This window comes from Microchirus variegatus (genome assembly GCF_963457635.1).
Source record: "Microchirus variegatus genome assembly, chromosome: 2".
NCBI classification, from domain to species: Eukaryota; Metazoa; Chordata; class Actinopteri; order Pleuronectiformes; family Soleidae; genus Microchirus; species Microchirus variegatus.
In genome coordinates, this window is record NC_139803.1 from 43,207,555 (window position 1) to 43,226,932 (window position 19,378).

The 19,378-nt window shown below is 43.1% G+C and overlaps 1 protein-coding gene across 5 annotated transcripts in view; it reads left to right on the top strand.

Annotated features, from left to right (window-relative positions):
• Positions 1-1,922: 1,922 nt before the first annotated feature.
• Positions 1,923-19,378, top strand: part of ppfia2 (PTPRF interacting protein alpha 2) — a gene marked incomplete at both ends in the record, with an annotated part of 150,434 nt that continues 132,978 nt past the window's right edge. For all 5 annotated transcript variants that reach the window (XM_083885936.1, XM_083885935.1, XM_083885937.1 and 2 more), the window contains one exon: positions 1,923-2,171. In XM_083885936.1, the coding sequence (XP_083742062.1) occupies positions 1,923-2,171 (249 nt within the window). The remainder of the gene's footprint in view (positions 2,172-19,378) is intronic.

The window sequence follows — 19,378 nt, forward strand, 5'->3', positions numbered from 1 at the left end:
AGGAAGTCGGCTGTTTTTGAATTTTGTCGTCCATTTTTGGACGATTTGCACCCTACGTAAATAGGACGATTCTCCTAACGCTATCATGCTATTTATATATACATCTTTTAGAAAACTAACCTAGACGGTTATATGCTAACTTTAATGACATAAAATTCTTGTTATGTCCTGCAATGACAGGGGTCTCCAACTCCAACTCAAATTTTGAACACCAAGAAAACGCCAAATTGTGAAGGATTTGTTTCCTTTTCCACACATCGCCTTATTTCCCTGTCGCCTCACAGTCTATTGAGCCATATTAGGACAACAACACCGCCGCCGTCTACTTAGAATTCACCACCAAACGTCCCTCTCTGTGCTCCCGGGCTCGCTCGCTCCCTCGCTCTCTAAGCGGTGGCTGGCATGTGCAGCTCGGTACGCTGGGATGTAAACGGCAGCGGACGGTGGCTGAATGGTGAGCTGATGGAGGTCTGGCCTCGCGCCTGGAGACGACTGGAGGCCCCCAGTCCACTGCCAGGACCTGCTGAGACACAGGCCTTTCCACTGTAACCCACCCAGAGGGGGCCAATTTCTCTACAACAGGGTTGTTGAAAGCTATACCTAAATAAACCTGGCCCTTATGGGTGGAATTACAGATAAAGACACGGTTAAATATTTAGCTTTTAGGCCCATAAGCTTGTTTATCTTGATTGGCTCAACTAGCTTAAAACGGAATCCAATTCATATTGTCCAACAACTTAAAAATGAAAAAATATTAGAAATTGTGCTTCAACCTATGTATAATTTTGTCATTAGCTTCATCGAGCAGTTAGCTGCAGGCCCTAACTATGTTAGCTTGACTTAAACTCCGGTAATTCTACTTTCTAGTGTGTTGGCATGTGATTTTAACATGTTACAATGTTGATTAGGATGCTAGCCAAGTGGCTAATGACATGTTTTAGTCATGTATTAGTACCCCATTATGACTGAATTCTGCCGTTGGCTTCATCAAAGGTGAAAAGTTGTCGAAAGGTTTTGCCGATTCAAAACGGCACGGTCACGGCAACCCCTTAGCGCTTTGACGAATTTATGTCCATTTGTCGTGAAACAGGAAGTGCCCCATGACATCGGCATGCATCGAGTTCCACAGAATTTCCCGAAATTTGGTGAGAAGATGTTATCGAGCCAGACGGACAAAAAAGTCGACCGTATCCGTGGCCTCAACTCAACAGGAAGTCGGCTGTTTTGAATTTTGTCGTCCGTTTTTGCCGATTTGCACCCTATGTAAATTAGCAAACTTCTCCGAGCACGTTTTTTGTTACAAAAATGTGCCGATTTGTACTCGACACATCAAAGGTGAAAAGTTGTCGAAAGGTTTTGCGGATTAAAAACGGCACGGCAACCCCTTAGCTTTTTGACGAATTTTTGTCCATTTTGCCATGAAACAGGAAGTGCCCCTATGACACCGGCATGCATTGAGTTCCACAGAATTTCCTGAAATTTGGTGGGAAGATGTTATCGACCAAGACGAACAAAAAAGTCGATCGTAACCATGGCCTCAACTCAACAGGAAGTCGGCTATTTTGAATTTTGTCATCCGTTTTTGGCGATTCGCACCCTACGTAAATTAGTAAACTTGTCCGTTAGTGTTAGGAATTCTGCCGTTAGCTTCCAGCCTCTGTGCTAAGCTAAGTTTAACATAGATTTATAAAACTGCTAACTGTCACTTGTGTTTTGGTAGACTTTTGAAAGGATCACCGTGTTGTTTCAACACGGGGGCGGCGCAATTATGACGCTAAACCATGCTAACTCTCCATCGTCCCTCGATCGGAGAGGGATAACCTGGAATATGTGGCTCCGCGTTTCCGTCACAGTAAAGCTACGGTGGATTATGCTAATCTTGGAAGCTAAAGTGTTATAATCTCTTTGTTGGCAGAGCCACCATGATGTGCGAGGTGATGCCCACCATCAGCGAGGACACGGCGCTGAGCCAGCGCGGCTCCCAGAGCAGCTCCTCGGACCCGGACTCGCACTTCGAGCAGCTGATGGTCAACATGCTGGACGAGCGGGACCGGCTGCTGGACACGCTGAGGGAGACCCAGGAGAGCCTGGGCGGGGCCCAGCAGCACCTGCAGGACGTCATCTACGACCGCGACTCGCTGCAGCGCCAGCTCAGCTCCGCCCTGCCACAGGTGAGTGGCGATGTTCGTTATGTCCGCGATGGAACTGTTCAACGTTTTTGAGCGGGTTAACGTGCATAAAAAACTCTTGAAACTTGGCATGGAAGTCAGGTGTGGCGAAAATGCGATATTGGCATAGTTCTCGGACTTGTGCGTTGCTCACGGGCTCTATAGCGCCCCTTAAGGTGAAAACGAGGCAAAATTGAGTTCCACCGAATATCCCGAAACTTGGTGGGAAGATGTTATCGACCAAGACGAACAAAAAAGTCGACCGTAACCATGGCCTCAACTCAACAAGAAGTCAGTTGTTTTGAATTTTGTTGTCCATTTTTGGCGTTTTTGCACCCTACGTAAATTAGCAAACTGGTCGGAGTGCGTTTTTTTGTTATAAAAATGTGCCAATTTGTAGATTCAAAACGACACGGCAACCCTCAGCGTTTTGCCGGATTTTTTGACCATTTACCTCTAAACGGGAAGTGCACAGCATGCATTGAGTTCCACAGAATTTCTCGAAATTTGGTGGGAAGATGTTATCGACCAAGACGAACAAAAAAGTCGATCGTAACCATGGCCTCAACTCAACAAGAAGTCAGTTGTTTTGAATTTTGTTGTCCATTTTTGGCGTTTTGCACCCTACGTAAATTAGCAAACTGGTCCGATTGCGTTTTTTTGTTACAAAAATGTGCCAATTTGTACTCGACAGATCAAAGTGGAAAATTGTCGAAAGGTTGTGCGGATTCAAAACGGCACGGCCACGGCAACCCTCTGCGTTTTGGCGAATTTTCGACCATTCGCCGCAAAACAGGAAGTGCCCTATGACTTAGGCAAACATTGAGTTCCACAGAATTTCACGAAATTTGGTGGGAAGATAATATAGACCAAGACGAACAAAAAAAATGACCGTAACCATGGCCTCAACTCAACAAGAAGTCAGTTGTTTTGAATTTTGTTGTCCATTGTTGGCAATTTGCACCCTACGTAAATTAGCAAACTTGTCTGAGGGCATTTTTTTGTTTGTTATAAAAATGTGCCAATTTGTACTTGACACATCAAAGGTGAAAAGTTGGTGAAAAAGTTTTGTGGATTTAAAACGGCACGTTCCACGGCAACCCTCTGCGTTTTGGTGAATTTTCGACCATTCGCCGCAAAACAAGAAGTGCCCTTTGACTTCGGCAAACATTGAGTTCCACAGAATATCCCGAAATTTGGTGGGAAGATGTTATCGATCAAGACGAACAAAAAAGTCGACCGTAACCATGGCCTCAACTCAACAGGAAGTCAGCTGTTTTTAATTTTGTTGTCCATTTTTGGCGTTTTTGCACCCTACGTAATTAGCAAACTTGTCCGAGGGCGTTTTATTGTTACAAAAATGTGCCAATTCGAAAAGTTTTGCGGATTCAAAACGGCATGGCCATGGCAACCCTCTGGGTTTTGGTGAATTTTCGTCCATTGCCCCTATGACACCGGCACACTCAATGCATTGAGTTCCACAGAATTTACCGAAATTTGGTGGGAAGATGTCATAGACCAAGACGAACAAAAAAGTCGACCGTAACCATGGCCTGAACTCAACAGGAAGTCAGCTGTTTTGAACTTTGAGGATTTTCACCCTACGTAAATGAGTTATACACCCTCAGGGTGTTCCGTTGAGCCCTGAATATAGATGTTTTCGTCGTTTTTTTAGCCGATCTAGCATATGAAGCAATCAACGTTTAGATAACGGCGTGCAGTGGGGATTCCTTAAAGAGGGCGACGGATGGCTCCCGGGTGAATGGAAACGAAGAGGAGAGGCGAGCAGAAACTCAGTTGTAAAGACAGAAGTGGCCTCATTCAGGTTGTGAATGTGTCTCGGCTGATATCGCAGCGTCGAGCTCTTACAGGATTAAAACCCTCGGCAAACTTCCCTCCCCTCGCTGTTTCTATGCTGTCGCTGCCTTTTTCCTCTTTTGTCTTCCTCTTCTACGTCCAAGGTCACGACTCTCCATCCTCTCTAGATTTCACCGCTCCATTTTGTCACACTAGCTAGCAACCGTTAGCTGTGTGTGTGTGTGTGTGCGTGTCACCTTCTGACTCACCTGGTTTCCAACGGCAACGAGGAGTCGCGGCACAAATGAGTCATCCGTGAAAAGATGACTTTTTTCTTCACCGTGGCTTTTGATGCTCAACAGGACGCACTTGACACTTTTATTGAATTAGCACTTTTCAGAAGTGTGAAGTGAGATCATCTCAGTGACGCATTATGGTTTCCGTTTCCGTGCCGACCAATCACCGTCGCGGGTGATTAATCTGCGTTCATACGCAGGTGGAAGTTCATGGAGATTTTGCTAAATATGTGCTCGTCGCTGTCGTCTCTCAACTGCAACTCATATTTGAACCTTAAAAATTGCTTTTGTCTGTTTTTCACAGAATAATTTTCAATATCTGGCAGTTATTTAAAAAAATAAAAATAAAAAATTGTTAAAGTTTTTGTCTCAAGGTACAAAAACTGGCCAAAAAATTGAAAACGATGCACAAATTACCGTAATAATCAGGTGTTTTAGTGTCGATGTGCGAGAAACCGTTAATCCGTAATAATGGTCATGCAAAGATTGCTAGCCTAAAACTTGTTGTCTACGATACGGTATCGTAGACTTGCTGTCAAGACTGCCCTAAACCGAGACAAGACAAGACCGAAACCAGAGAGTATCAAGACCGAGACAAAACCAAGACCAGAGGGTATTGAGACCAAGACAAGACCAGAGGGTATTGAGACCAAGACAAGACCAGTGGGTATCAAGACCAAGACAAGACCGAGACCAGAGGGTATCAAGACCAAGACCAGAGGGTATCAAGACCAAGACCAGAGGGTATCAAGACCAAGACCAGAGGGTATCAAGACCAAGACCAGAGGGTATCAAGACCAAGACCGAGACCAGAGGGTATCGAGACCAAGACCAAGACCGAGACTAAGACAGACCAGGACCATACCAAGACAGACCAGGACCATACCAAGACCAGAGGGTATCGAGACCAAGACAAGACCAATACAGGCCAAGACCAGACCAAGACTAGAGATTGAGACCAAGACGAGACCGAAATCAGACAGTAGTGAGACCAAGACAAGGACAAGACCAGAGGGTATTTAGACCAAGACAAGACCGAGACTAAGACTGTCCAAGACAATACCAAGACCAGAGGGTATTGAGATCAAGATACAGACCAAGACTAGAGATTGAGACCAAGACGAGAACGAAACCAGACTGTAGTGAGACCACAACAAGACCCAGACCAGAGGGAATTGAGACTAAGACGAGACCGAGACCACGTAAAGGTCTTGAGACGTACGACTCCCCCGTTACGCTCTGTGTTAAAGGGTCAATCACATTTAGCTCGGAAATATCGTCCCTTGCTAACGACACGGATGAGTCCATGGACGATAAAGTTGGAGGTGTTTTTTTTTTAAGATTGTGTAAAATGTTCTACTCAAAAAAATCATTGTCGATTTTATTTTATTTTATTTTTGGTGCAGTCCTGTATTTCTTTTTGAAGAGAGAAAGAGAATAATCGTCCTCGGTCGTTTTTCAATAAGAGAGCGAACAGTAATAATGATTATGATGAACCTGAGGCTGGTTTTCCATTATTACTGATGTTTTCCCACAGTTCGGTGGCCGTCGGTGTTCAGATCGAGTTAGAAACATATAAAATATAACCTCCAGCACAATGAACAGTTTCGCTGAGTCAGTCTTTTGTTTGAAGTCGATATCCCCGTCCAAGTCGTCGTACATCAAAACTTTATTGTTCCTTCGTCGTGGTGATTTCCCTGCTAAATATTAAACTCGGCTGCTAACGAAACAAGCGTTTCATCGCAGAGGATCAGCGATTCCTTCTTGCCTCTAACCACGAGCGTCTGTGGGGGAAACGAGAGGCAGCGCCGTCGTCTCCACGCTCGTTTCCTCCGCTACAGTAAATCTGAAGAAAAAGAATAAAGAAATAAAGGGGGGAAGACGCGTTAGCATCCAGAGCCTGGAGCGCTGGATGCTAACGCGTCCTCCTGGTCCTTACGCCACGCTCAGCTGTGCAGCTCTGTACTCCAGAAGTCCTGAGGGACCGAGGCAGCTTTTCTCTACTGTTGTGTTTGTGTTTTTCCTTTAACGTGGAGAGTTTAGACCTGGAGTCATATAATATAGCATATTTGACCGCAAGCTAGCAGCTACAGCGTCTTCCAAAAGATGCGACACCTCCAAAACATCACTGTTCTGTCTTCTTCTGGTTGACTGAGTGAAGCGTCTGCTGTGTTTCTAGGCTGGATTTTCTAAACTCACATACCTTAAAGGTGCATTATGTAATAAATCTAAATCAACTGGTCGTAAAATCCTCCTAATATGTCACAGAGACTCAGGAATAATGTTCATATAACAAACTGAACTCACCAACAACAACAGTACAGACAAAATATTTGCATTCAAAAAAACCAAGACCATACTAAGACAAGACCAAGACCAACACAAGACCATACCAACACAAGACCAAGACAGACCAAGACCAAGAACATACCAACACAAGACCATACCAAGACAAGACCATACCAACACAAGACAAGACCAAGGCAAAACAAGACCAACACAAGACCAAGACCAAGACAAGACCATACCAACACAAGACCATACCAAGACAAGACCATACCAACACAAGACAGACCAAGACCAAGACCATACCAACACCAGACCATACCAAGACAAGACCATACCAACACCAGACCATACCAAGACAAGACCATACCAACACAAGACCATACCAAGACAAGACCATACCAACTCAAGACAAGACCAAGACAAAACAAGACCAACACAAGACCAAGACCAAGACAAGACCAATACAAGACCAAGACCATACCAAGACAAGACCATACCAAGACAAGACCAAGACCATACCAACACAAGACCAAGACAAGACCAAGACAAGACCAAGACCATACCAAGACAAGACCAAGACCAAGACCAAACCAACACAAGACCAAACCAACACAAGACCAGGACCAAGACAAGACCAAGACCAAGACCAAGACCGAGACCGAGACCGAGACCAAGACCAAGACCAATACAAGACCAAGACAAGACCAATACAAGACCAAGACAAGACCAAGATAATACCAAGACCAAGACAAGACCAAGACCAAGACAAGACCAAGACCAAGATAATACCAAGACCAAGACAAGATAAGACCAATACAAGACCAAGACCAAGACAGACCAATACCATACCAACACAAGACCAAGACCAAGACAAGACCAAGACAGACCAAGACAGACCAAGACCAAGACAGAACAAGACAAGACCAAGACAAGAACAAGACAAGACCAAGACCAAGACCAAGACAAGAACAAGACAAGACCAAGACCAAGACCAAGACCAAGACAAGACCAAGACCAAGAAAAGACCAAGAGATCAGATTTTGAACCTTGTGTGTCAGAATCTAATTGATTTAAGAAGTCTGTTTGGCGATGCTCAGACCTGCGTAATCTGCGAGATGTTTTGCACCAACGTCAGAATCGTGGATTAATACCTTTACGTCGGCTTCTGTGGACGTAAGAGAAATCTGTTTTTTTGTTCTCAGGACCAACAGCTCGGCCTCGAAGTCCCCAGACGCTGATCCAAGAGCTTTGTGTTTCCAGCCTAAGGAATGAGATACTGGGCAATTGATCACACACACACACACCAGACACACACACCAGACACACACACACACACATGTAATGAAAGCCAAGTCTGCAACAGATTACTGTACAGAGCAGTCGATTGATCTGCGGTTTGTCCGTAGAACACAAAGCCGTGATTGAGTCTCGTGACTTCGTTTACAGATAAATAAACACGTTCTACACGTATATCTGCGTCGTGTGTTTGCATCGCGGATCGTACCACTCCTGGACCTCGATGAGGGGGGGTGAAGTGAAGGACAGAGAGCGCTGCCCTTCCTCCACCTCCCTGTGTCTCTGTGTCTCTGCAGTCGTCTTGAAAAAGGCCTCAGGGCTGCAGCAGTCAGCCGCTCTCCTCCGTCAGAGCAGCAGCACATGATTTTTCCATGATTACTGATGTTCTTGTTGTTGTTGTTGTTGTTGTTGTCGTCGTCGTGGTTTTTGTGCCCCACTTCAACGCTGCCTGCGGGGGCTGGAAGAAGGCAGCAGACGTAGATGAACGGGTTAAATGGTGGACGATAAAAGCCCCAGAACAAGGTGCAGCTGAAGGGCGGTGGCATCACCCGGATGTCGATATTTCCTCTAAATCAGTGGCGTCAACGCGATTTGACCTCAAGTGAGCCGGACCGGTAATAGAACAGCATAAAGAAAACATATAAACAACACAAAACGGCACAAAACATATAGTTTTTGTCAAAATTTTGACAAATTCATCCTGCAGGGGGCCGGATAGGACCCTTGGGCGGGCCGGTTTTAGCCCGCGGGCTGCATGTTTGACACCCCTGCTCTAAATGGTGTCTTATTGAAGAAGAGCCCCCTGGTGGCTATTCAGTATAGCATCCAATTGTTGTATACTAGTGCTGGGCTTGGGCACGTTAGCGGCGTTAGCGCATGACCGGACTGAGCGTAAAAAAGAAGGCGCATGATGTTTACGTGACTCGCGATTTGTCAAAATGAGTCTCTAAAGTAACGCTAACAATGTAGCGCTGCTCTTTTTCGTTTTTGATAAACATGAGACCGCTCCAGTTTCGACTGTAGGCATGCTAACGGCGCTAAAGGAGCTAACCGGTAAACAGTTGCATGGACTTTGGCTGCGCAGCACGGAAAAAAATGTGTTACTTTTGAGACTCATTTTAACAATCACGTAAACATGATGTTGCGCGCGTTTTTTTTTTGCGGTTTGTCGTCATGTACATATTAGATATATGTATAAATATATATGTATATATCACGTGACTCCCGACTGTTAAAATGAGTCTCTAAAGTAACGCTAACGCGGGTTATTTGTAGCGCAGCTCTTTTCGTTTTAATAAACATGAGACCGCTCCAGTTTCGACTGTAGGCATGCTAACAGCGCTAAAGGAGCTAAATGGTAAACGGTTGCCTGGACTTTGGCGAAAAAAAATTAGTTACTTTTGAGACACATTTTAACAATCACGTAAACATGATGTTTTTGCGCATTTTTTTTTTTTTGCGGTTTGGCGTCATGAAAACGCGCCATAAGTTAACGCTAACGCCATTATACATATTATACATATATATGTTTACATATATATGTATATATCACGTGACTCCCGATTGTTAAAATGAGTCTCTAAAGTAACGCTAACGCTGGCTATTTGTAGCGCTGCTCTTTTTCGTTTTAATAAACATGAGATCGCTCCAGTTCGACTGTAGGCGCGCTAACAGCGCTAAAGGAGCTAACTGGTAAACGGTTGCCTGTACTTTGGCGCCACCCACGAAAAGCTGCCTTACTTTTGAGACTCATTTTAACAATCACGTAAACATGATGTCGCGCGCATTTTTTTTTTTTTGTGCGCTTTGTCATCATGAAAACGCGACGTGCGTTAACGCTAACGCCGTTATACATGTTATTATATTATATATGTGTTTACGAGTTCAACTCGGAGGCGACTTTGTCTAGCTTCTTCTTCTAGCTACGTAAGAACTTTGGTCAACGTGCGCCCTCTGCTAGTATGAATCGTGACTACGACACTGTGCACACAGGTGAGATAGCATAGCGTAGCGGTGTGATTGTTTCTGCAGACTTTGCCGTTTGAGTTTGATGAAGTGAGGCGAGGAAAACGTGACGATCTATTTAGCGACCTCCGTGGCGTTCTGTCAGAGACGCTAACTCCAGAATTCTTCTGCTCGATTTACCCACAAAGCCTTGCTTTTTTTTCCCCCTTTAATCTCCACCCTGGCAAACACTGCACACACTGAGACGTGACTCAGGTTCCACTCGTCCTCCAGATGAATCAGGTGACTGTTGTCTGAGGAGGAAGAGGCTTCTGATCAGGATCTCCTGCAGATTCAGTCATTATCTTTTTAATGAACAGCGCAGCAGGGAGCTGTAGGAAGCAGTACGTCAAGCTAGCAAGGAGACAGCAGCTGCTACTTCAATGAGCGTATACAAGCTTTTTACAAGGGTAAATATTCACCTCATTCACGTTTAAGTCGAGGTTTGATGTCTGGGAATCCATTCTGGACGTTGGTGACCAGTGGAGGTGTGAACTGGAACTTCTTCACTGTGAAAAAACACCAATTTGTGTTTTTTGTGTAGTTTATTTTTGTATTTTTGGGAGAAAAGGGAAGCTAGCCTAAGCTTTTATTTATGCAAACTATATATATATAAATGTTAACTTTTGTCTTATTATCACATTATCTTATACAAACGGTATTGTTTTGATGCCATAACATTTGCCTTAACACACTAATTAACTAAATTGTATCAATTTTTGAATTGAGAATAGTTTGAATCGAGAATTGTATGATTGAATCGGTTGAATCGAGATTCGAATCGAATCGTGAGCCACCCAAAGATTCACAGATTTCCAAGAATTGCGTTGACGCTTCGTTGTGGAGCTTTTTGTTCGTGCTGCAAAGTTGAGCGTGAACATCATGAATCTTCTTCTACCACTTTATCTTCCACGTGAGGGTCACACAGGGCGTTGGTGCCAATCCCAACTGGCATAGGGCAAAAGGTCGGGGTACATCCTGGCCAGGACTACATAAAACGTCCACTCTTTAGTGTCCAATTTGCCTAATCCCCCCCAAATCTGCATGTTTTTGGGGGATTGCGCAAACTCCACTAACCGCTAACAGCTAACCGCTAACCTCTAGCACACCACATGTGTCAAAGTCATTTTATGTGGCCCGCGAGTGATTGATTGGTCTTAAAAATCTGTGTTGAAATAGGTCTGTGCTGCTTTTAAGGCGTGCGCTGACCACAAACTACATTTCCCACAATGCACGGCGATCGCGTTGCCCGCAAAGCGACGGCACCGCCGCAAGATGGCAGCGTATCGTTGTGTACGCGTCATGCGACGAGTGAAATTGAATAAGTAATAAATACGGAGCGTTATTTATCGATATGTTACGGAGTAGTTAGCTTTATTTTACGTTATATCTGGTTACATTTAGTTACATTTATTCTGTACGACGGTTACATCTTGGCCCTTTGAGGGTCACCATTATGCTGATGTGGCCCTCAGTGAAAATGGGTTTGACGCCCCTGCTCTACACCAACGGTGTGGCCCCATTACAACCCCATTCACCCCCGCACCCAACAACGGAAGATGCCGCATCGTCGACTCTTCCTATGCTAACGCTAACACCGTCCCAAAGACTTGGACGAATTGGACGATCCTAAATTGACCCCGTGCTGGACTGGCGAACTGTCCAGGGTGAGACCCCCGACCTATCGCACCTACGTCAGCTAGGTCGTCAGGATTGTGTACGGTTTTTGTTGCAGGATTGAAATTGGCCTGTTTTTGTAAAACTGTACGAGTGAAATTTGTCTACAATTATTCATCGCTTGCTGCTCAGACGCACACACTCTGATGAATCCCTGCATGTGTGGGAGATGCGTTAGTTCACATGACGGTGACTCAGACCTCGAGGCGAGAATCACTGCAGCGTTCACGTCTCCGTCCGCACAAACGTTCGCTCGGCTCACATTCACGCCGACTCGCCTGAATGAACGGGAGGACCGGTCCACCCCCCCCCCCCCCCCCCCCCCCCGAGAGCCACTTAAAGCGAGCCGAGTGAAATGAGGTCATGACCGACACTTACCGCTCCACGCGAGTGCCGATCTGGAAATGTCATCCTGCTTTCCAAAAAAAAAAGCAACTGCGTCTGTTTATTTTTGGCCTTTTTTCGGGTGTTTGTTTTGGTACGCTCCAAAACAGACAACAAAGGAGGACGCCCAGCAGCTCCGCGTTTGGCTTGACGACGGACTGTTGAAGAAACACCGGTCGCAAAGGGAGTGACGCTTTACTTTACTGTTTACTTTCACTAAGTGCTAAGCTAAAGCTAAAGGGGCAAAATGTTAGCTTGCAAAACTAAACAAAAGGGGAATTCAGTAAACATTAGCAGGCTAGTTCTTAGCTCATGTTTACTGCTGTGAAGCGACACGTTTAGCCTCACAAAGACGGCATGGTGCGACTCTGATAGCTGAATTAGCTAATTCTATAAATTTAAGTAAACACAAATAGTTTTGAATGCTCTCAAGCTATACTTCCATTTTATTCTCGATGTGAAAATCGTTAGCTAACGTTAGCATATTAGCACTTAGCTAAAATTTACTGAAAATTTTTCATTCAAGGACTTTACTGACCGTGTAGAAATATGAATGAAAGGAAATAAAATAGTTTTGTACATGTAGCATTTATGCTAATATTTTGTGTATTTGTTTAACTCTCTGACTCCGAAGGAAATTATTCAGGGGGAAAATAAATGCGACGATCGCTAGCTCGCTAAGCAAACCCTGCCAAACTTTAGCATGTTAGCACTTAGCTCAAATTTGCTGAAAATGTTTCATTCAAGGACTTTACCGACCTTGTAGAAATATGAATGAAAGGTAATTCAATAGTTTTGTACATTTAGCATTTATGCTAATAATTTGTGTATTATTAGACTCCGAAAGGAAATTATTCAGGGGAAAAAAAAATGCATACTTATAATATACTTATACAACATAATCCTGTGCGTATGGTCCTCACGTGAGTGACTCTTTGACAGCACATGTCCCTGCAGCTAGCTCCAGGGCTACATAAGCGTTCACTCAAATGAGCTTTGAGTTCATCACTGGAGCTTTTTATAGCATCAACAAACGACCTATATATGATGATGTCTTTTTTTTGCGAGCGATAGCTGTGCGCGCGCTAAGGACGGCAATGAAATCCTTGGTTTTGAAGGTGAAATATAATGACATCCCTGAGGAAACCGCCCCCCCAACCCCCCCGTGTCTTTCCATTAATGCATCTGCCCAAACTGTTAGAGCCTCTTCCTCCTCTTCCTCCTCTGATGTGACTCAGGTGTCCTGCTGGAACATATGCCTTCCCCCCGACCAACAGCGAAGCACCACAGCATCTCACTTTATCACGTCACTGCTAATCATTAGCCTAGCATCAGGTAATACAGTGCGATGGCCTAGCGCTGCAGCAGCAGCATCAGCTGTGGACTTATTTCATATTATTTCATATATTCTGAATCAGAAGGAGTTTACAGCAGCATAGCGACGTAGAAAGCTACGCTAAGAGATGCTACATCCACGCTCATTTCGTCCTCTGTGTTGGGAATAAACGGCAAAATCGCGATTGTCTCACCGTATGCCGATGATCAACGATTATCATTGTGCGATCGCGAGGTACCCTGTGTTTCCACTTGGTGAAATCCAAGTACGTCAACTGTAATATGTCTCAAAAAGCTTTTTTTTTACGTAGAAAACTCCAGGGTTTATTACACTTTTCCCAAAAAATGACTTAGTGATGATATCCACCGATTATCGGTGCCAATTCCGGTGACTTATGAGCGTTTCTCTTGTCTTTGTGCATGTGTGTCACAGACAAACGGCTTCATTTGTCCAATATCGTTAGCAGCAGCCGTTACTGTCCGTGTCGGTGTGTTTGCCCTGTGATTGGCTCCAGTTCCTTCGATTAACCTTTAGAGAATAAGTGATCGAAAATGGCTTGAATTCCTTGAAAAATGACTTGAATGTGAAAGAGAAAATGCAGCGATTTGTGCTCTATTTAACACCTGCAGTGTGAAACTAAACTGTTGACGTCGACGCCTCTCGGATTATCTGTTAAAAGACGTCCTGGTGTCGTCGTCTGCAGTCCTTCCAGACGCACGATCTCTCTGCTGAACGCTCAGCGGCCGCGATATCGATCGGCGAAGCTTACTTATTGCACCGCGGACAGAGTTCCTCTGCCGTCTGGCTCTTAGGTCGTCGCGTTGTTTGAAGGGATTTGTGGGAAGTGAAACATTTCTTGCATTATTATTGTTGTGGAAATTTCTCTGCTGAAGGAGTCTGCCTTTCCAGGCAGTGTTTTCACACCTCTTTGTCTTTTATTTAAAACGTGCATAAACTTCAGTCTCGCTTTGAAATGTTTCGATTTTTGAGGATGCCGATAACGTAACTACAACACGGAACTAAAGTCAAGCCCCACTAGCTAGCCGCGGTGCGTTGCAGCTTAGCATAGCAGCGGAGAAAACTTTTTAAAAAAGCCAGTATTTGCCCGTATGGATTTGAAATGGGTCTTAAATTGTATTCATTAGGGTCTTTAAAAAGTCCAGGGTCTCTGCAGGTTCCAACAAGTCAAATTTAAGACTTTTTTAAGACTTTTTTTTAAGACCATAATGAATACGATTTAAGACCCATTTCAAATCCGTACTGGCAAAAAAGTACGAAAGACATGAAGGAAAATTGGAGCCTCAAATCGTTGAAATCGTCATTTTCTTTAGAATAAAAACTGCAGAAGCACAGTTTGTTTTGTTAGAATTGGTGAAAAATAATCATTTATCTGCTTTTAAATTAAATTTTTTATTACAGAAAACCTGACATGTCAAAACTATATTATCTCACATTTTTTTACCTGATTTAATCCCCATATTCGGCAAATCCATCTGTAAACAGCCACGTTAATGACGTCTGTGTGATAATCCCACACTCTGCCTTTTATAACTGTTCTCTTTCTGTCGTCTCGCAGCGTTCGGACGCGCTAATAGCGCTCGCTGCAGCGGCGGCGGCGGCTGAGAACCGGTGTTTAGCTGGAAGCCGCAGCGCAGGTGGCAGCGGTGGTTAATTAGCATCAAGCGTTGGCTAAGCGGTCGCCCCCGGTTATATTTACGGCATTACAGCCGCGCGGCGTTCGTTCTGAACTGTGATAATCACAGGCTGGCGTCGAGTTAAAGACATGGGGGGGGCGGTGGGCGCTAACACGCCCACCGATCTCCCACAGCTGCTTGTTTTTTTGTTCTCTGGTGCCAAACCTCCGCTGACTGGCTAACGGCTAATCGCTCACACGAGCTCTTCCCCGTTTAAATAATACAATGGATGACACCCGGTTACTTAAATGATTATAAAAGTAGATTAAAAACATTTTCTTTACATGTAAACAAATCGAGACCTAGCTTAAAAACCTGTAGCCGTTAAATTAGCTCAATTACAGCTACATCACTCATGAACGGGGGGATAAAACAGCACTTATTCACATTTCACTCAACAACAAAGCTTGAAGTACAGCAACGGATGAATTTGTTGTGCGAGTCATTGTCATTTCCCAAAAAATAAGACAATTTAACGTGCTTTATTTCAGTCAATTAAATGCTGTTTTAGCCTCTACCTGTGGGGGGCGGCGTTACTCTTAGTCGTGCAACGCTTGCTCGATTTGTTTTGTTAGCCCTGAAGAGCTAGCTAAAAGGAACTCATCGATAAACCCTCGAACTGCAGACTGTAGAACATCTTTAGCTGACCTAGCTTTAGCAGAAATAGTCATCTCTTCTTCTAATAACAACGTCGAGTAACACTGCCCCCCTCAGGTAGATGCTAAAACAGCCTTAATTGTCTTATTTTCCCTGAGCCTGAGATTATGGAGGAATTATAAGGAACTCTACTTCCCGCCTCGCCAGTAGGTGGAGTATAAGCCAGGAGAAGTAGTCGCCAAGGATCGTCATCCGACCCTCGAACCAGCCGTCACCCGACGGGCCTTCGAACTGTCAACCTAGCATCTTTCTCTTCTTCTTCTTCGGTAGGAATGCGTCCTAACTTGTACGGCCACCTAATGGCGAAGTGGGATACGGCAGGACCCTGACGCACGAGTCAGGGTCTACTTAGGTTCAGTTATACGATCACAGCATCAGCTCGGGTTTGACAGGAACGTGACTAAGTCCGTTAGCGTGCTAATTGCGGCTGTAGCTAAGAGGAATATTGAGTCAGAGCCACCCGGTGTCTGGTGAGTAAATGGATTGGCCGACTTTCACCCGGGGGGGGGTTCGATGGAGTCGATAAATCCGCCGTCGTTTATTTCCGACCCCTTAACGGACGTAAAAAAAAAAATCTTCACCGTCACCGGACGCAGACGGCGTTATTAAGCTAGCCCGAGAGCGACAAGCTTTTAAGACGCGGTGCCGCTCCCTTGTCGTTGTGTCTTTGTTTATTACATACCCAGGCGGGGGGGGTTAGCATGGTTAGCAAGGCTGCAGTTTCCTCTTTGAGGCAACGTGACGCACATCGTGCCTGACTGACAGCTCCGGCTGAAAGTAGGTCGCAGCCGGAATCGGCCAACGGCGAACGCACACAGATCCAGAGGAATGAAGGAAGGAAGGAAGGTGACGTAGCCGTCAAGGTTAGCGACGAGCATGCTAACTGTGACGCTGAGCTGTCACATGACATAAATACTAAGTATTATCATTGTCCTGAATCACAGGGTTTAGCCGTGACTCTAGAACACGAGGCGATGAAACGACAAAACGACCCGAAGGACAATTTATTTGTCTTTCTCTGGGATTTTGAGACTTTGAAGATGTTTTTAACCGTAGTTACGACATTGTTCTCGGTGGTTTTTCCGTCATATTTCTGTGAGTTTTTCCATTAACACTGGAAGTGTTTTCTTCATCCTCCTTTGATCGCGGCGGCGCTCGCGCGGAGCTGTTGAACAACGTTAGCTTGTAGTGGCTCCGCTAAGACTTTAAAAGCCGCCGTGATCAATATCATTCTATTAAGCGTGGGTTAAAATGACTCTGAATCTCTTTCTCATCGATGTTTGGAAGCAGCAGGCGGTTATTAATCCCACTGTTTACAACCGTTAGCGCTATAGCAACAGCTAGCATGGAGCTAGTGAAGCGTTTAGCGGCTAAAAAGTCAGGTTTTTACGAGAAACGGAAGATTTCTTTGTTATTTGGAGCAAAGAAACCAGGAAATATTCACCTTTAAGACGCTGAATCTAAATAAATAGATTTTTCTTCGATCGTCTGTTTGTTTTTTCGACAGTTTTAAACGTCTTTAGCTGCATTTTCTACGTTGTAAATATTTGCTAATGTTATAACAACGATATATAAAAGAATACAGATTAATTTTGATTTTGAGTCGTCGTGGCGGAGCCGGAAGTGATTTAGCGAGTCCTCCTGACGTCTGACGCAGATTACGTAAAAAAACTCGACGCTCAAATGACAAAAATACTAAGTATTATCATTGTCCTGAATCACAGGGTTTAGCCGTGACTCTAAAACACGAGGCGATGAAACGACAAAACGACCTGAAGGACAATTTATTTGTCTTTCTCTGGGATTTTGAGACTTTGAAGATGTTTTTAACCGTAGTTACGAGATTATTCTCGGTGGTTTTTACGTCATATTTCTGTGAGTTTTTCCATTAATTTTCCATATGATATCATTGTGACTGCAGCAGTGAGTGTGTGGACACACAAACAAAAGCAGTCTTTGTTTCAGTCTTGAGGGGAAAAACAACAACAACATTTTAACTCTTTGTGCGATAATTCCACCCAAAAGAACCGAGATAAACAGGAATTCACCATTGACTTTTGAACATTTACGCACATTTATGCTAAAGTAAAGTCAGTTAACAGACAGTAAAATGCGGCATATGAAGAAATCAGGGATATTTATAGAAGAAACAACTCTTATATGAGTGAACTGATCAGTAATAATAGCTCTCGGGTGTAAATATAACTCGTTCCTTTGACTTGACGAGATCTTTGAAATCTTTGGGATCTGACGAAGACGACGACGTTTCTCTTCGTCACCTGAAGGTTTTATTTTTACTTCTTAACCACGTTTGCTTCTTTAAATCCTCTCTGTAACGTGTTTTTATTTACTCTGTTGTTTTAACTCGTTCTCACCTGAACGTTACCATGGAGACGTGTGTTTAACGGTTAAACATGAGCGGTGAAGATTGAAAGAGCTCGAGGCGAATGTTCTGAACGTGAAAGAACGTAAACAAGGACATTTTTCACTAATATTAGTCTTTGTACGACTTTAACCGTGGTTTTGTACGACATTAAGTCAAGAGAGATTAAAGAGATTAAAGATTAAAGAGAGTTCATTTAAGTTCAATTACTGTTTGTTTGATTTATAATAATTTTCTTATTTTTGTTTTCACCAGAGGAAAAAATATAGATATATATACACATACGTGTACATGTGTATGTGTGTATATATATTTTTTTCTGTAAATATGTCTACATGTATATTTTTTTCTGTATATATATATTTTTTTTCATATATATGTATACATACATATATACATGTGTGTATGTATATATATACACACGTATATACGTATAAATATATGTATATGTAGATACATATAATACATGTGCATACATATACATAAACATGTGTACGTATATACGTGTGTATATATACACACACACACGTATATATGTATATATATACTGAGAAAAATATATATATATACTGAGAAAAATATACATACACACATACATGTGTATGTGTTCAAAAATACATATACATATATACATATATATGCATAAACATACACATGTATTATGTATATGTAAATACATATACATATATGTGTATATACATATATATGTACGTATGTGTATATATGTATGTATATTTGCACATGTATGTTACACATGTATTTTCATATATATATACATATATACGTGTGTGTGTATATATACACACGTATATACGTATAAATATATGTATATGTAGATACATATACATAATACATGCATATACATATGCATGTGTACAAAAATACATATACATATATGCATATACACACATATGTATCTACATATACATATATATGTACATATATATGTATATATGTGTACATATATATGTATATATGTGTACATATATATGTGTATATATATGTACATATGTGTATATACATATATATATATACACATACATATATTAGCACATTAGCAGCTTCTCGGTGTATAAATAGATTTTTTTTTAAACTTGAAAATTGTCTGTATTTTTGTGTTTTAATCTTCTGATTTAAATTATACCGCGACATCAATGCTACGCAACAATTCTGGTTAGTTTCTATGTTGTAAATGCTAACGTGTCATTAGCCTTATTGATTAAAAAGGCTAAACAAAAAGCTAACAATGAGGTGAAATATTGTCGGTCAGTTTGTCTTTTCTTGATGCAGAGCTGCAGGAATCACACACACAATAATCTCTTCTTCTTCTTCTTCTTTTTGTCGGCACAACAACACAGACATTGATTTTAGCCGCGGCGTAAAACGCTCGGCGCTAA